General features: G+C 37.7%; 1 protein-coding gene across 1 annotated transcript in view; it reads right to left on the reverse strand.

Annotated features, from left to right (window-relative positions):
* Window positions 1-2,603: 2,603 nt before the first annotated feature.
* Window positions 2,604-13,313, reverse strand: part of LOC114317161 (Tetratricopeptide repeat (TPR)-like superfamily protein) — a 47,499-nt gene continuing 36,789 nt past the window's right edge. Inside the window, exons 19-28 of the mRNA XM_082899066.1 lie at window positions 13,192-13,255; window positions 12,987-13,062; window positions 11,854-12,039; window positions 11,619-11,729; window positions 10,891-11,052; window positions 10,602-10,760; window positions 9,904-10,137; window positions 4,485-4,652; window positions 3,625-3,731; window positions 2,604-3,433 (exon numbers count right to left, since the gene is read on the reverse strand). Of these exons, the coding sequence (XP_082755192.1) occupies window positions 2,899-3,433; window positions 3,625-3,731; window positions 4,485-4,652; window positions 9,904-10,137; window positions 10,602-10,760; window positions 10,891-11,052; window positions 11,619-11,729; window positions 11,854-12,039; window positions 12,987-13,062; window positions 13,192-13,255 (1,802 nt within the window). The 3' untranslated portion in view covers window positions 2,604-2,898. The remainder of the gene's footprint in view (window positions 3,434-3,624; window positions 3,732-4,484; window positions 4,653-9,903; window positions 10,138-10,601; window positions 10,761-10,890; window positions 11,053-11,618; window positions 11,730-11,853; window positions 12,040-12,986; window positions 13,063-13,191; window positions 13,256-13,313) is intronic.

The raw sequence follows: 13,313 nt of genomic DNA on the forward strand, positions 1-13,313 counted from the left end.
AGTAACAATGAAAGCAAAGGAGAAGTGAAGATTAAGAACCAAGAACTGCCTAAGAGTGAACATTTTCGTTATTTAAGGTCGATTATCACAACAGCGGGAGAGATTGATGCAGATGTGGCCTATAGGATTAAGGCGGGATGGTGTAAGTGGAGAAGTGCGTCTGGGGTGTTGTGCGATAAACGAATACCCACTGGACTAAAAGGTAAGTTTTATAGAACGGTTATTAGACCAGCTATGTTGTATGGGACGGAGTGTTGGGCAACCAAGAAACAACATGTAGATAAGATGAGTGTGGCTGAAATGAGGATGCTAAGGTGGATGTGTGGTAGGACTAGACAAGACAGGATTAGGAATGAGTGTATTCAAGAATGGGTAGGAGTAGCACCGATAGAAAATAAGTTGAGAGATAATCATTTGAGATGGTTTGGTCATATTCAACGGAGACCAACAAAGGCAGTAGTGAAGAGATGCGATGCTGTAATGGTAGATGGAAGTGTTAGGGGACGGGGTAGGCCTAGATTAACGTTGACTAGCGTTATAAATAGAGATATGAATCTACTTAATTTGACTAATGAAATGGCCTTTGATAGGGTCGCGTGGAGAAGAAGGATTCATGTAACCGACCCCATTTGATGGGACTTAAGGGTTGGTTTGGTTTGGTTTGGTTTAAATAAGCCTAAACTTACTAAGATTCAACTCAATTCAATTCGTTTGCAGCCCTACATACATCTTTTTTCCCCATTTGTTTCTCCACTGGCCCTCGAAGAGACTTGTATTATGCACTACCAAACTAGTGGCCTCCCCAATATTTCCTCTGTATCCCTCACTTTTCTAAGAATGCCTCTAATTTGGGTGGCTCAGATTTCATTTAACTATGTGTTTGATTGAAGGATTTGTAAAGAAATTTGGAAAAAAAAAAAAAAAATGTGTGAAACCAAAGCCTTGTTTGGCAATATCATTTTTTAGCCTAAAGGCTAAAAAATTATTAAAAAAATCAAAAAACCAACTTAAACCAAAAGATTTCGTTTTGTCCTTACTTTTTACACATCTTTTCGTAAAAAATAAAAATATCATCCTAAATATAATAATTTTTTTACATCATATTTTAACAAAAAAGTCAAAAAATTACTAAACAATTTTGTTCCCAAACGAGGTCTAAGTGAAATATAAGTATACTGGCATATGCTCGTACCTGAAGTCACGGTATAAATACTATTTAGATTAGAATATAATTATAATCCCAACACTATTTAAATTTATTTTTTAATTTGATAAATTTACAAATTTATTATAAAATTTTAAAATTCTCACAAAATTCCTTACGAAAACTTACTTTTATTTATATAATATACAACTAGATAGATAGATGTACCTGGCATACATACAATTTCCACGAGCATACATACAATATTGTTTTTGCTTATATAATTATATGAAAATTGTATGTATGCCCATAATATCCTAGTGTATTACGGACATACATTCATTGTATGGAAATATGTGTAAAATATATTAAACAAAAAGGAGAATAAAAAAAAAACAAATAGAGAGAAAAATAAAAATGGAAAAAAATAAAAAAAGAAAAAGAAAAGGAGAAAGGTGGGATCATGAAATGATGGATAAAAAAAAAAAAAGTAAGAGAGAGAAACGGAGAAATAAAAACTGTACATGTAGAACATTTTTTGAAAAATATATCTCTACCATTGTTTTATAACTTAAACAGATTTGAGCCATCCAAATACCCTAGTAGGACAAAATTATGTTGAAGATTCAAAACCCATCCTACTTTATTATATAAATTTTATTCACATTTCATTTACCTTTTCCTTTTCCTTTTCCTTTTCTAAATCCCTCCTCAAATCCCTCAACCAAGCAGATCATATTTCAACATTTTTCAAATAAATACATCAAATTATCTAATTTTTCAAAGCTCATTTGACATGGTCAAATTCACATATTCGCAAAAACCAAATGGACCATAAATTAACCACCTACAACCAAAATAGAACTCTTGATTCAATCGTTGGTAATCTAAATTCGTTGAATTCAAACCTTCCGAGTAATTACAAACCAAATTGACACTTAACCTAAACCAATGCCTACTTGCCAAAAGAAATGGGAGTTATATCATCACATGTTTGGGGTGAAAATTTCAGTAAATCAACAAAGTCATCCATGGTACAGAACATCCATGGATGTCAATTGTTACAGCCCAAACAATGCTTTCAATATATTTTTTTTCTTGGACAAACCATCTGGCGACATAATATCGGCTGTATCAGAGAGAGAGAAAGAAAGTTTATCGGTGAGATAAGGGTAACCGTGTGTGCTCAAATATTAAGAGTACAAGGCACTCTAAACTAAAGCCGAGCCTCTCGTCTACCCAAATCATAATACCAAAAACTTTCCGATATGAGCCTAAAGTAGATTCTAAAATAATACTTCCCTGCATGATCAGTTTTTTCACAATTTGTGACCTGTACTGTCTTCATCTGGATATTCAATCTCATAAAAACAAATAGAAGACTTGGTCCCCCAAAAAAAAAAAAAAAAATCAACAATCAATATGACAGCAACCGCCACTAATGATCTAGAAAGTTGAATTGACAAACAAAAGCCATCTATCATTAGTTAAAAGTGAAGGTGAGTATACCAAAAAGGTAACCGAATCAACTCAATTTCATCGCTCTTATTATGTAAACAACAAAAAATAATCTGCTCCTTTTTTTTTCTTTTTCTCATCTCTTCTTTGTTTTTCCACCCTTTTTCCATAATTCCTACTGTCGTATAAAATGTATCACAAGAATATAATTTACAAACTAAAGGTAACAGAAATTAATACAAACAAGATATGATATTTCGCAAATTGTCGAAAGACGAATCATACCAGATAAAGGGTCATGATGATTGCAGCACTGTAAGATAATACGGATGCCCTTGGCACGTCCCTGAAGACTTTTTTGTTCCTCCAGCCCTTTGATTTACTTGATCATTTGACGGTAAACAATTCCAATGTAGAATGTAATTAGACAGATCATATGTACCAGGCGAAAAGACGCATATCTGGAGAGGAATTTCGGTTGTGGACATTGGCTCGAGCTTGAATCGGGTAGAACTCGTCCCAGACCAAATGAATGGGGAAACACACTCTTGTGGAAGTGACTTCCCGACTCGAGTTCCAAGGACATCGGATGTGACTTTAACATCGTTCAGCAGAGATATATCATGCCACCCAGCTTCATTTCCAGAAGGAACTGAAGTTGTATTGGCACTAGAGGTGGAATCAGATCTCTCAATGCGAATTGATGCAACAGCATCAGAAGAATTGTGGACGGTCATCTTAAGCTTTATTTTGCAGAAAGAAGAAGAGAAGTTATGGTGTATGGTCCGTGGGCCTTCCATTAGCCACCATATTGGGCTTGTATTCGCAATACTGTAAACAGAATTGAAATAAATTAAAAAATAGAAGAAGAAGAAGAGAGATGGAAACAGGAACCAAGAAAAATTATACTGAATACATTCTTTATTAGTCAAAGGCAAGAACTAAAATATCAACAGAGAAACTGAGAATATGTAGAATCCAATTATTCACAGTAAAGACATAATAAAGTAAAAGAGTTTTGCCTGCAATGACATGCATGATGAGAGAAGAGGTTGTTGGGTTGCTCAGAGTCACCTTCACTCCTCTGTGGCCGAGAGATCAATATGAAGTCAACTGTATTTGGATTTTCCTGATCCAATTAAAAAGAAGTTCAGTGCGACAATAAAGCAGCAAATTAGCAGAGCTCATAACCTCAATATGCAGTGCTAAGCACCAAAAGAAACACTGAGATGGACATGACAAGATATCAATGTGCTGCCACGAAAATTTTCAAAAAAAAATCAGGGCAGAAACATGACGGGATGTGGCAAGAAAAAAAATATTAGTATTCATTTTCCATGTTTATATCTTGGAAAAATAATTGGGAACAAAAAGCCCTTTGTGTATTTTGAAAAACCCCAAGTATGCACTAACAACATGGTAGTTAATGTTTTGAAAAGCCTAAAATGTGTGTTGTGTGTCCAACATAGGTTTGGACACAAACACTGGCCAAAGAGGTGTGTGTCCGCACTTCCCAGCTAACTGGTTTAATAAAAATAAATAAAAGGAACAATGCTTGATAGCTTTATCATCCAATAAGTCATACTTTGTATAGAGAATGTCGTAGTTCAGCTGGTCATTGCTTGCCCACCCTTTCATCAATTGTCCAATAGAAAATATTTCAGTGCATGCAAAAATATTAAGAACCTGTAGCTTTCGTATAAATTTCTCCATAAACAGATTAAATGACCTACTTTTTGTAGTATGATACAGTGAAACAAGATTGGACAACACACCCAATAGGGTTCTGGTATAGGGCTACAACAGATGATGATAATAAAAAGAAAAATTGTTACATATAATTATCACATTAAACAAATGATATTGCAAGAAAGTAATCAACCTGAGCCGTTCCCTGGTGCACTCTCTCATAATGGTGGAAATCAACTAAAGGAGACCTATATATATCAAACAGAGGTTCATTGCTGCTACAGCTCAATCTGATATCAGATCCCTCCAAAGTGGAAATAGAATAGTCCTCATCTTTATCAATTACAGAATTCCTGCCATTCTGAGCACAAAGTAACTTAATAACAGAAAAAAAAAATATATATATATATATGTATATATAAAGAAAATAATAGCTAATTTGGCGAGGTTGAAATTTTTTCTTATACAAAAAATCTGGTTACGTTGAAAAAGAACTAAATAATTGATAATACATATTTAATCACATTAAACCCATGTTTATATCGCTGAGATGTCAGAAGGAAGAGGATTGCAGAGCTCCCTGAGATTGGTGGATGGTGTTAGTGTTAGGACTAGCATAAGTTGGCAAGTTCATGACCATATAATGTGCACCTTAGGTACACTACCATTCAGGAGACCACATTTGGCATAGCCCTCAAGCCTTGGAAGTTTGAAGAGCTATGGGTGAGTTTCATCGGCATGGAAGATGCTATGGAAGAGCTTCAAGACCAGAATGATTTGGACAAGGCTAGGACTAAGAAGACCTTGACGAATGGACAATACTGGTCATTTGGTCATCTTGGTTGAACAGCTTTGGAGGTTGGTCAACCAAGGTAGTTTAGGTCAGTGGCGAACAACCACATAGGGTGGTAGCCCATATAGGGTTCAGATTGGAACAATACGTCAGACCAAATTGCGGGCCAACCAAACATATGGTTTGGGCCAAAACATGTTGAGATCCAGAATGTGGATCACTCTACAGTTGCGAAGGGTCAGCTAACATTTGGCATGAGCCGAGCCAATTAGATCTTGATTCTTTTCCCAAAGGTGGTGGGGGGACCAAGGCTTTTAGTAGGTCAGGCCAATGGGCCATACTAGGAAGTTTTCAAAACCTAGCTGTTGATTGCGAAAACTTTAAATACCAAGTCACTTATTTTCATCCAAGTATTATACATTGTTGTTTGTATACACTATTGTCACACACGCACACCTAAATTTGGTCTCACATAGAGACATCATAAGGTAGCTCTTGGTGAACATCTTAGTTAAGTGTTACGAAGCTGTGTTTCTTAGTGATTGTTGGTTTTGGGTTGAGTCAAGAAAACCCAATTGTTTAACTTGTATCTGTGATTGTACAGGTTGTAGGTGATCTTAGGGAAAATCTTTGAGTGTTGTAAAGTTTTTGGGTTAACATAGGAAAAGCCCGTCATTAATTAGTGGAAATCACATTGAGAATGTTAAATGTCTACATTACACTAGGACCTACTGTTAAACATAGCATAGTAAATTCTCATTAAAAAAGTAATAATTAATTACCCATAACATATATCTTCACTCTTCAATCCTAGCAACCCCAAATTGAAAGATCTATAATCATAAATCCACATCCTTTAATTCCTAAAAGGAAAACCAGAATCTATAACAAATATTTCTTCTCCACATATTTTCTTTTATATTGGTAGTTTTTCTTTTATTTATTTGGGATTGACACGTCTAAATTGGAATTGTGATTCTATCTAGACGGGAATGAGATTCTAATAATACTTTTACTCTGAACCATGAAATCACGGACTTAGAGCAGAAATGTGTGATCGTAAGAGTTTCCTGCAACTAATGGTGGAACAGAGAAGAGGGAGGAGTGAGGGGGTAGAACAGGTTAGAGTGTGGGTGTTAAAAAATGCGAGGATGTAGTAAGGCGTAGTCTGGATTTTGCAAGCACGAAAGGCATAGATGGTTTGAACATCTTGTCCTCTGAAGCCTGCCCTCCTTTGCCAGTTATATTTGTAAGAAACTGTAGAAATTTAATGTATAAAGAGAAATGATTGTATTATTGATTGTTGTATTGATGACTGATATGTTAATTTATATTACAATGATTCATGATTCCTATATATAGAAGAGGGTGAGTGTGTAGTAGGTAAGGAGTAGGTGAAGTGGAGGTGGTAGTGGTGTAGTGTGTTAGGTTTAGTGGAGTAGGTGAGGTGGTAGTGGGTTAGGTTTAGTGGAGTAGGTGAGGTGGTAGTGGTGTAGTGGGTTAGGTTTAGTGGAGTAGGTTTAAGTGGGTGAAGTAGGTGGAGAGTAGGTGGATTTTAACAGCCCCCCGCAAACTCAAGGGGGATAGGAACTAACCAACTTGAGTTTGGAGAGAGTAACAAAACAAGAAAATACATAAAAATAAAAGAGGATAGGAGACACTGTATGGTCGTGTCAGACCATTAGTGAAGACACTGGATGGTGGTGTCATAACGTTGTAGAGGACACTGTATGGTGGTGTCATAACGTTGTAGAGGACACTGTATGGGGGTGTCATAACGTTGTAAAGGACACTGTATGGTGGTGTCATAACGGTGTAGAGGACACTGGATGGCGGTGTCAGACCGATGTAGAAGACAGTTTATGGGGTCATGTCGGACCGTTGTAGCAGACAATGTTGTGACAGTTGTGGTGACAGTTTACGGAGTCTTGCTGGACCCTTGTAGAAACTAACCGGAATCAATGTCGGGACAGTTTACAAAGTCTTGTCGGACCTTTGTAGAAACTAACCGGAATCAATGTCGAGACAGTTTACAGAGTCTTGTCGGACCCTTGTAGAAACTAACCGGAATCTATGTCGGGACAGTTTACAGAGTCTTGTCGGACCCTTGTAGAAACTAACCGGAATCTATGTCGGGACAGTTTACAGAGTCTTGTCGGACCCATAAAGGAGCTAACCGGAATCAATGTCGGGACAGTTTACAGAGTCGTGTCGGACCCCTAAAAAGTCGCACCCTCAAAAGGTGTGCCCATTTTTGTCAAAAAGGCGTGCCATCAAAAGGCGTGCCCAATTCATCAAAAGACGAGCCATCAAAAGGCGCGCCAGACACGCGGCGATGCACGTGATTGACAATGCGCGTGTCGGCCGCTTCGTCAGTGTCGATATAAACCATTGCGGAGGCTGTGGAAACCAGTCTGAAACTCTCTGAACATTGTCATTCTGAAACACTCGGTAAAGACTTTGTATCCAACCCTTCTCTGAAACATCTGAACAATGGCCTCTTCTTCCCGTTCAGCTACCCAGAATACGGCATCTTCATCCCGTGGTCTACTCACTCTCTTTCCCGATCTCAACGAGGCCACAGGAGAGAGAACTGGTGCGGTGTCCCGTGAACCTCAACCAAACACCACTGGGTTTGCTCCGTTGAACTTTCCGATGCAGTCGGTGGAGCAAAAAATGGCAGTGCAAACGGATGTGGAGGCTAATCAGTATACTTTGAAGGCATGTGTGGAGTCCATGACGGCGGTCACAAACTTGTCGCACCGGCTGCAGAGTAGGACAAATGAGGTGCAGCAATTAAACTCCCAGCTGGCTCTGCTCCAACGCATGTATAAGGATGCGCGAGCAGAGATAAGCGTGCTAAGGGCAAAAAACAAGGAGCTGAAGCGGAAGGCCACCGTGATGTTCCGATTTGGAGGGCCGCCATATGCTGCAGTGGAGGAGCAGGGAGTAGGCAACTTGCTTGGTGGTCTAGGAAGTACAGAGGGAGCACCGTCAAGAGCCGCCCAGGACGGAGGCAAGAAAAAGAGACCAGCGGTAGAGTAGAGAAGAAAAAAAAAAAAAAATCCCGCCGGTGGATGTGGTTGTTTTGTTTGTTTGGTTTTTTTTTTTTTTTTTTTTTTTTTTTTTTTTTTTTTTTTTGTGTGTGTGTGTGTGTGTGTAAAAGTGTGATCGGGGTTGTTCCCTGAGATAAATAAAATATGATTGGTTGTGCAAATTTGTAAATAGTTTGCAATGGTGTTTGGTGTTTTTTTTTTTTTTTTTTTTTTTTTTTTGTTTTGTTTTGTTTTGTTTTAATAAGAATAATAATAATAATAATAAAAAATAGGTATCATGGAGTGGGCGGTGATAAAAATATGATTTAGAAAAAAAGAGGAAGGTGGTGGAATGATGGGTCAAAAAGTAGAATAAAAGAGAAAAAAAAAAAAAAAAGGTGCACATGAGTTGGTATGTCAAAAAGTAGAATAAAAACAAAAGTGCACATGGGTTGGAAAGTAACATGACCTCGTCAATTATTTGTCCATAACTAGTTCCTTTCTCCTTAAACCAGTATGGGATTTTTCTCTTGGAAAATATGATGTTATCATCGGGGAGACCCGGCAAAGCAAATGTCTCTGTAACATAGAACAAGAACCTGGGAATGCCGAGGCGAGCACCAAGGTCGGCAGTCCAGGGATGGAACATGTCGCTGACGGTGCAATCAGGGCGGCGTCGTTTGAAATGATCGCCGATGACCTGCGATTTTGGACGCCGATCACGAGGTTGAGATTTTCCGGCGAGGAAAAGAAGCAGAAGCTTCCGAGATCGCAGGATTCGCCTCTGATGGTGACGACGTAGGCGAATCGGACGGCGATGATGAGAACACCGAAGACAAAGAGTCGAACCAGAATGTTCCTCAGTAAGCTTGGCTTAGACTCCATAGCTCTCTGTATATACTAAATCTAGAGAGAGGGAGAGAGAGCCGTGGGTCTCCTTGGTTTGATGCCAGGAGAGTGTAAAAGAAATTGAGAGAGAGATGTGGAATTTGTGGCAGCGGAGTGAAGGAATGTGTGGAGGTCCGGCGGGCGGCCAAGGCGAGGCTACCGCCCGCCGGTGAAGCAGAATTACTAGCTTCTTAACCTTGCTCTGATACCATGTAGAAATTTAATGTATAAAGAGAAATGATTGTATTATTGATTGTTGTATTGATGACTGATATGTTAATTTATATTACAATGATTCATGATTCCTATATATAGAAGAGGGTGAGTGTGTAGTAGGTAAGGAGTAGGTGAAGTGGAGGTGGTAGTGGTGTAGTGTGTTAGGTTTAGTGGAGTAGGTGAGGTGGTAGTGGTGTAGTGGGTTAGGTTTAGTGGAGTAGGTGAGGTGGTAGTGGTGTAGTGGGTTAGGTTTAGTGGAGTAGGTTTAAGTGGGTGAAGTAGGTGGAGAGTAGGTGGATTTTAACAGAAACCCTGTCTCACAACTACCAACAAAGTGTCAAGTACTCCTAAACAATATAGAGTTGGGGAAAGGCAGTGAGAGGATTAGTGTTCTGTATTTTGCTACTACCTGGTCTCAGGTTGTGAGAGATTTAGGAGCGTTTTGTGTAGCCTTGTCGGATGTGTTTCAAGCCTATATGTAAACATCTTGTATTTTTTGGTAATAAATTTTTCCCACTACCACAAAAAAATAATAATGAAGAGTAACCACTAAGGAGGAGCAACATGAGAAGAATAGTATGTATAAGACAAAAAGGAAACGATGAAATCTTTGTTCCATGGCAAAGACAAAAAAATCCTAATAAACCAATGGACATGAAGGTGCACTATCTCATACCAACCTTGAGCTTGAAAAAACATGACAGCGCTTGACCAGCCAATAGGAGTTCCGAAGGAAAAATGCTATCAATAGGTTGAAGCAATGAGATTTCCCACTTATTTCCAACAGATGATAATTGATGAACCTGGAAACTCTTTGAACTTGTCCTGTTGACAACATCCATCCGAACAAGGAACTCTTGTAATCTTGAAGGACAATGGCTAATTTGAAATGACAAATCCAATGATGGTAACACCTATAAAAGATAAATTTACTGGATGAGTGAACAGTTCCAATTGCACGGATACATATCAAGGCTGAGTTGAGCAGTGATTCAAAAAAATGTATATCAAAGTCCAACATAACTAGAAAAAAAGTGATAGCAACAAACAGTTGGTAGAGTAATTGAAAGCCACATAAGCAAATCAATCAATATAACGTCACATCAAGTACCAACAGAACTTAATTTTCAGAAAACCCAAAAAGTAGGACAATTTTTTTTTTTTCAGCTAATCCAATTAAAACAAACATAAATGGCACAGCTCAAAAATTTAATTCCTTGTGTAGCTATTAGTTTATTCAAACATTAGAATAACATAGCTCTCATTAATTATTAATATTCACGAAAGAGTAATACTTATTTAGCTATTTCTGGCATTCAGAATGTGAAAAAAAACAATAAAGTAATCAAATCCTAATCTTTTGCATCCAAGAGAATACCTCTAAATTATAATGCATGCGCAAAACGCGATATCTCATCACGGTTGATGTATCTCCCATCTCATAATATATTGTTATGTACAATGAAATGTTTCCATGAGTAGCAGCCCGAAGCCAAAGAGGCCAAACGAATGGAGTTTCTCCATGAATTAGTGCATCCTGAGAGAGAGAAAGAGAGAGAGAGAGAGAGGTTGCAGAAGTAGAATAAGAAAATGAATAAGGATGAAGACTTGTCCCATATTGTGTTAAAGTGCGAACATGTAGTCTAGATAAGATACTGTGTACTGACCTCTGGAAACAGAAACACTGTGTCTGATGTAGAATTGGTTTTAACCCGTGCATCACTCTCTGCAGAATTCATCTTTTCTAGGCAAGCAGGAAATTCCATATCCATAACTTCCTGGTTTCCAATACTTAGAAATCTTGGATGGTTGATCTTCATCTTTATACTCTGCCAAAAGATGTCATGACTCATAAACTTGAAAAAGAAATATAAATTAACTGATTCCAGTTTCATTAGATGTCCACAAGGGAACACATTGTCTCACATAAAGCATATAAATGAGGTATTAGAGTAAAGGTCAAGTGGCAGGGTCAATAGAAGAGTTAGGTTGGGATTGTGGATACCCTATTCTGTAGAAAGCATTGACACAGGGGAGCTGCCAGAACACAAGTTGATGCAATTGATGCTTAGTTGATTGCTTTGCGGTCATCAGGAGGGTGCCCTTGTCTACTGTTTCATTCGTTAATTTCTTATGTGTTAGGCAACGTACGGTTCATAGAAGCTCTTGTATGCTTGACATGTTTAAGGGTTGACCCACCTTGGTGCTCTTAAAATAAGCAGATTGTATGTGAGGGGGGGAGAAAAAGGCCAACTCTTAATTCAACTTTTGGTTGATTAAAGGTCAATTATAATACTCCAAATGGAGGGCACAACCATACACTACATATTAGTGACTATGACATGCATAGGTGAACATAGTTATTTTAGTTGAGATAATTAAACAGAATACATACCTTCACAGAAGTTTCGAATGGGTTCCTCAACACTAAATCAAGATGCCGTAAATCTCCTGCATAAACTGTTTTAGGAAGGTGACGAATGCAGCCCTCAAGCTTGGGCAGCGTCTGGACATAGAGGAAGTTATGTTAGATAGAAAACATAATAAATAAATAAATACTATAACTATGTCCGGTTTGTGTATGACAAAAGTGAGAGAAAAAAAAGGCGAAGAAAAAAAAAACTATGTACCTTAATCACCAAAAACTCCAGGTTATCAGTCGTAGGCTGTGTAGTTTTCCTTCCTTTCTTTGCAACTTTCTTCTTTACCAAGTCGGAATTGAAGTCAAAGAAACCAGCTACTGAACCTGACAATTTCCACCTTACACCAACTATTTTCAGTGTGCCTTCTAGTCTGGGAGTAACAGTTAATTGTGCCTGAAAAAAAGAGAGGAGAATTTATGAAACTCCCATTGGTAATCAAAAAACCCCAACGCAATACAATTTCTCAGGTGTGCAAGGAGGCTTTAAGTAGTAGAAATCATTTGCATAGATTTAAGTGATGCATAGAGTGGTTGCAACATCCAATTATACAGAGAAACAATTCGATCATCCAGTAAGAAATAGAAAATAATATCTCATGAATGGTTGCAACAGAGGAAACGCATACACACACAAAACATGTTTAATGGTAACTTGGTAAGGGCATCTGAGTTCTGACTAGAGTAGGTAAACCACAAAGTCGATATAACACTCAACTAGGCATGGTAAAATAACGATTACTAATTCAATCATATCAAGTAAGTATTCCACTTTAATTAAAAAATCACGTTACAATTAAAAAAGTAAACTTATTTATCAGTTTCCGGATTAGGATTGACATTTGAAAAAAATATATATAGGATTATATTTTGCCCGACCTCTTTAATGGAATAATCACAAAGAGTGGCGTGGCAAACTTAGCAACTTGACTAACCTCGTACCTGTTCATGCCCCACTTACAGGTAAACAATATCCATCCAAAAGAGTGGCGTTGGAATATGAAACAAAACCACATCTATCACTATCCCTAGATATCAATTACATAAACAAATTTGGAATATTTTGTAGCTAATTGACTGTCAAAACCACGAAATCAAATTGATTATATATTCATATTTTATATATAAAATCAGATGCATTCACAGTTTTATGACAGGTCAACTTTCATAGGAATGGGAAACCCATTACCAACAACTACCATAATCTACACCAATGTACACAAGAGAAAGATGCACAATGAATTTTGTAGTAAGCACCAGTTAAATTCACAACATTCTGTCATTCAAAAGGGTGCCAGGCTTTGGGAGAATTAAGAAAGTCCTCCATGCATAAGAAAAACTCACCAAAAGTGTTTCACCTCCTCCCAATGAAATGTCAACCTCAGACACTGTAAATGAGGACATTTCTGAGCTACATTCCCTGCAATTATCATGTGGCACTATCTTTAGCAATTGGAAGCACCATGGAATTGAGATGAAGACAAAGTGTAGACATGTTTATAAGTACAGAGGATATTTCAGGGGAAAATTTTAAAGTTTATACACATACCCACTAGTGGCTAATTTTCTGAATTGGTCATCATTCTGATTCTCAGTAGATGTGCCATTTGGATCTGCAGCATTGAAATAAAATTACCTTTTAGGCTTAAAAAATCCAACAACAGTAAAACT

The sequence above is a fragment of the Camellia sinensis genome, chromosome 12 (assembly GCF_055761805.1).
Source record: "Camellia sinensis isolate YWXY chromosome 12, ASM5576180v1, whole genome shotgun sequence".
Classification (NCBI taxonomy): Eukaryota; Viridiplantae; Streptophyta; class Magnoliopsida; order Ericales; family Theaceae; genus Camellia; species Camellia sinensis.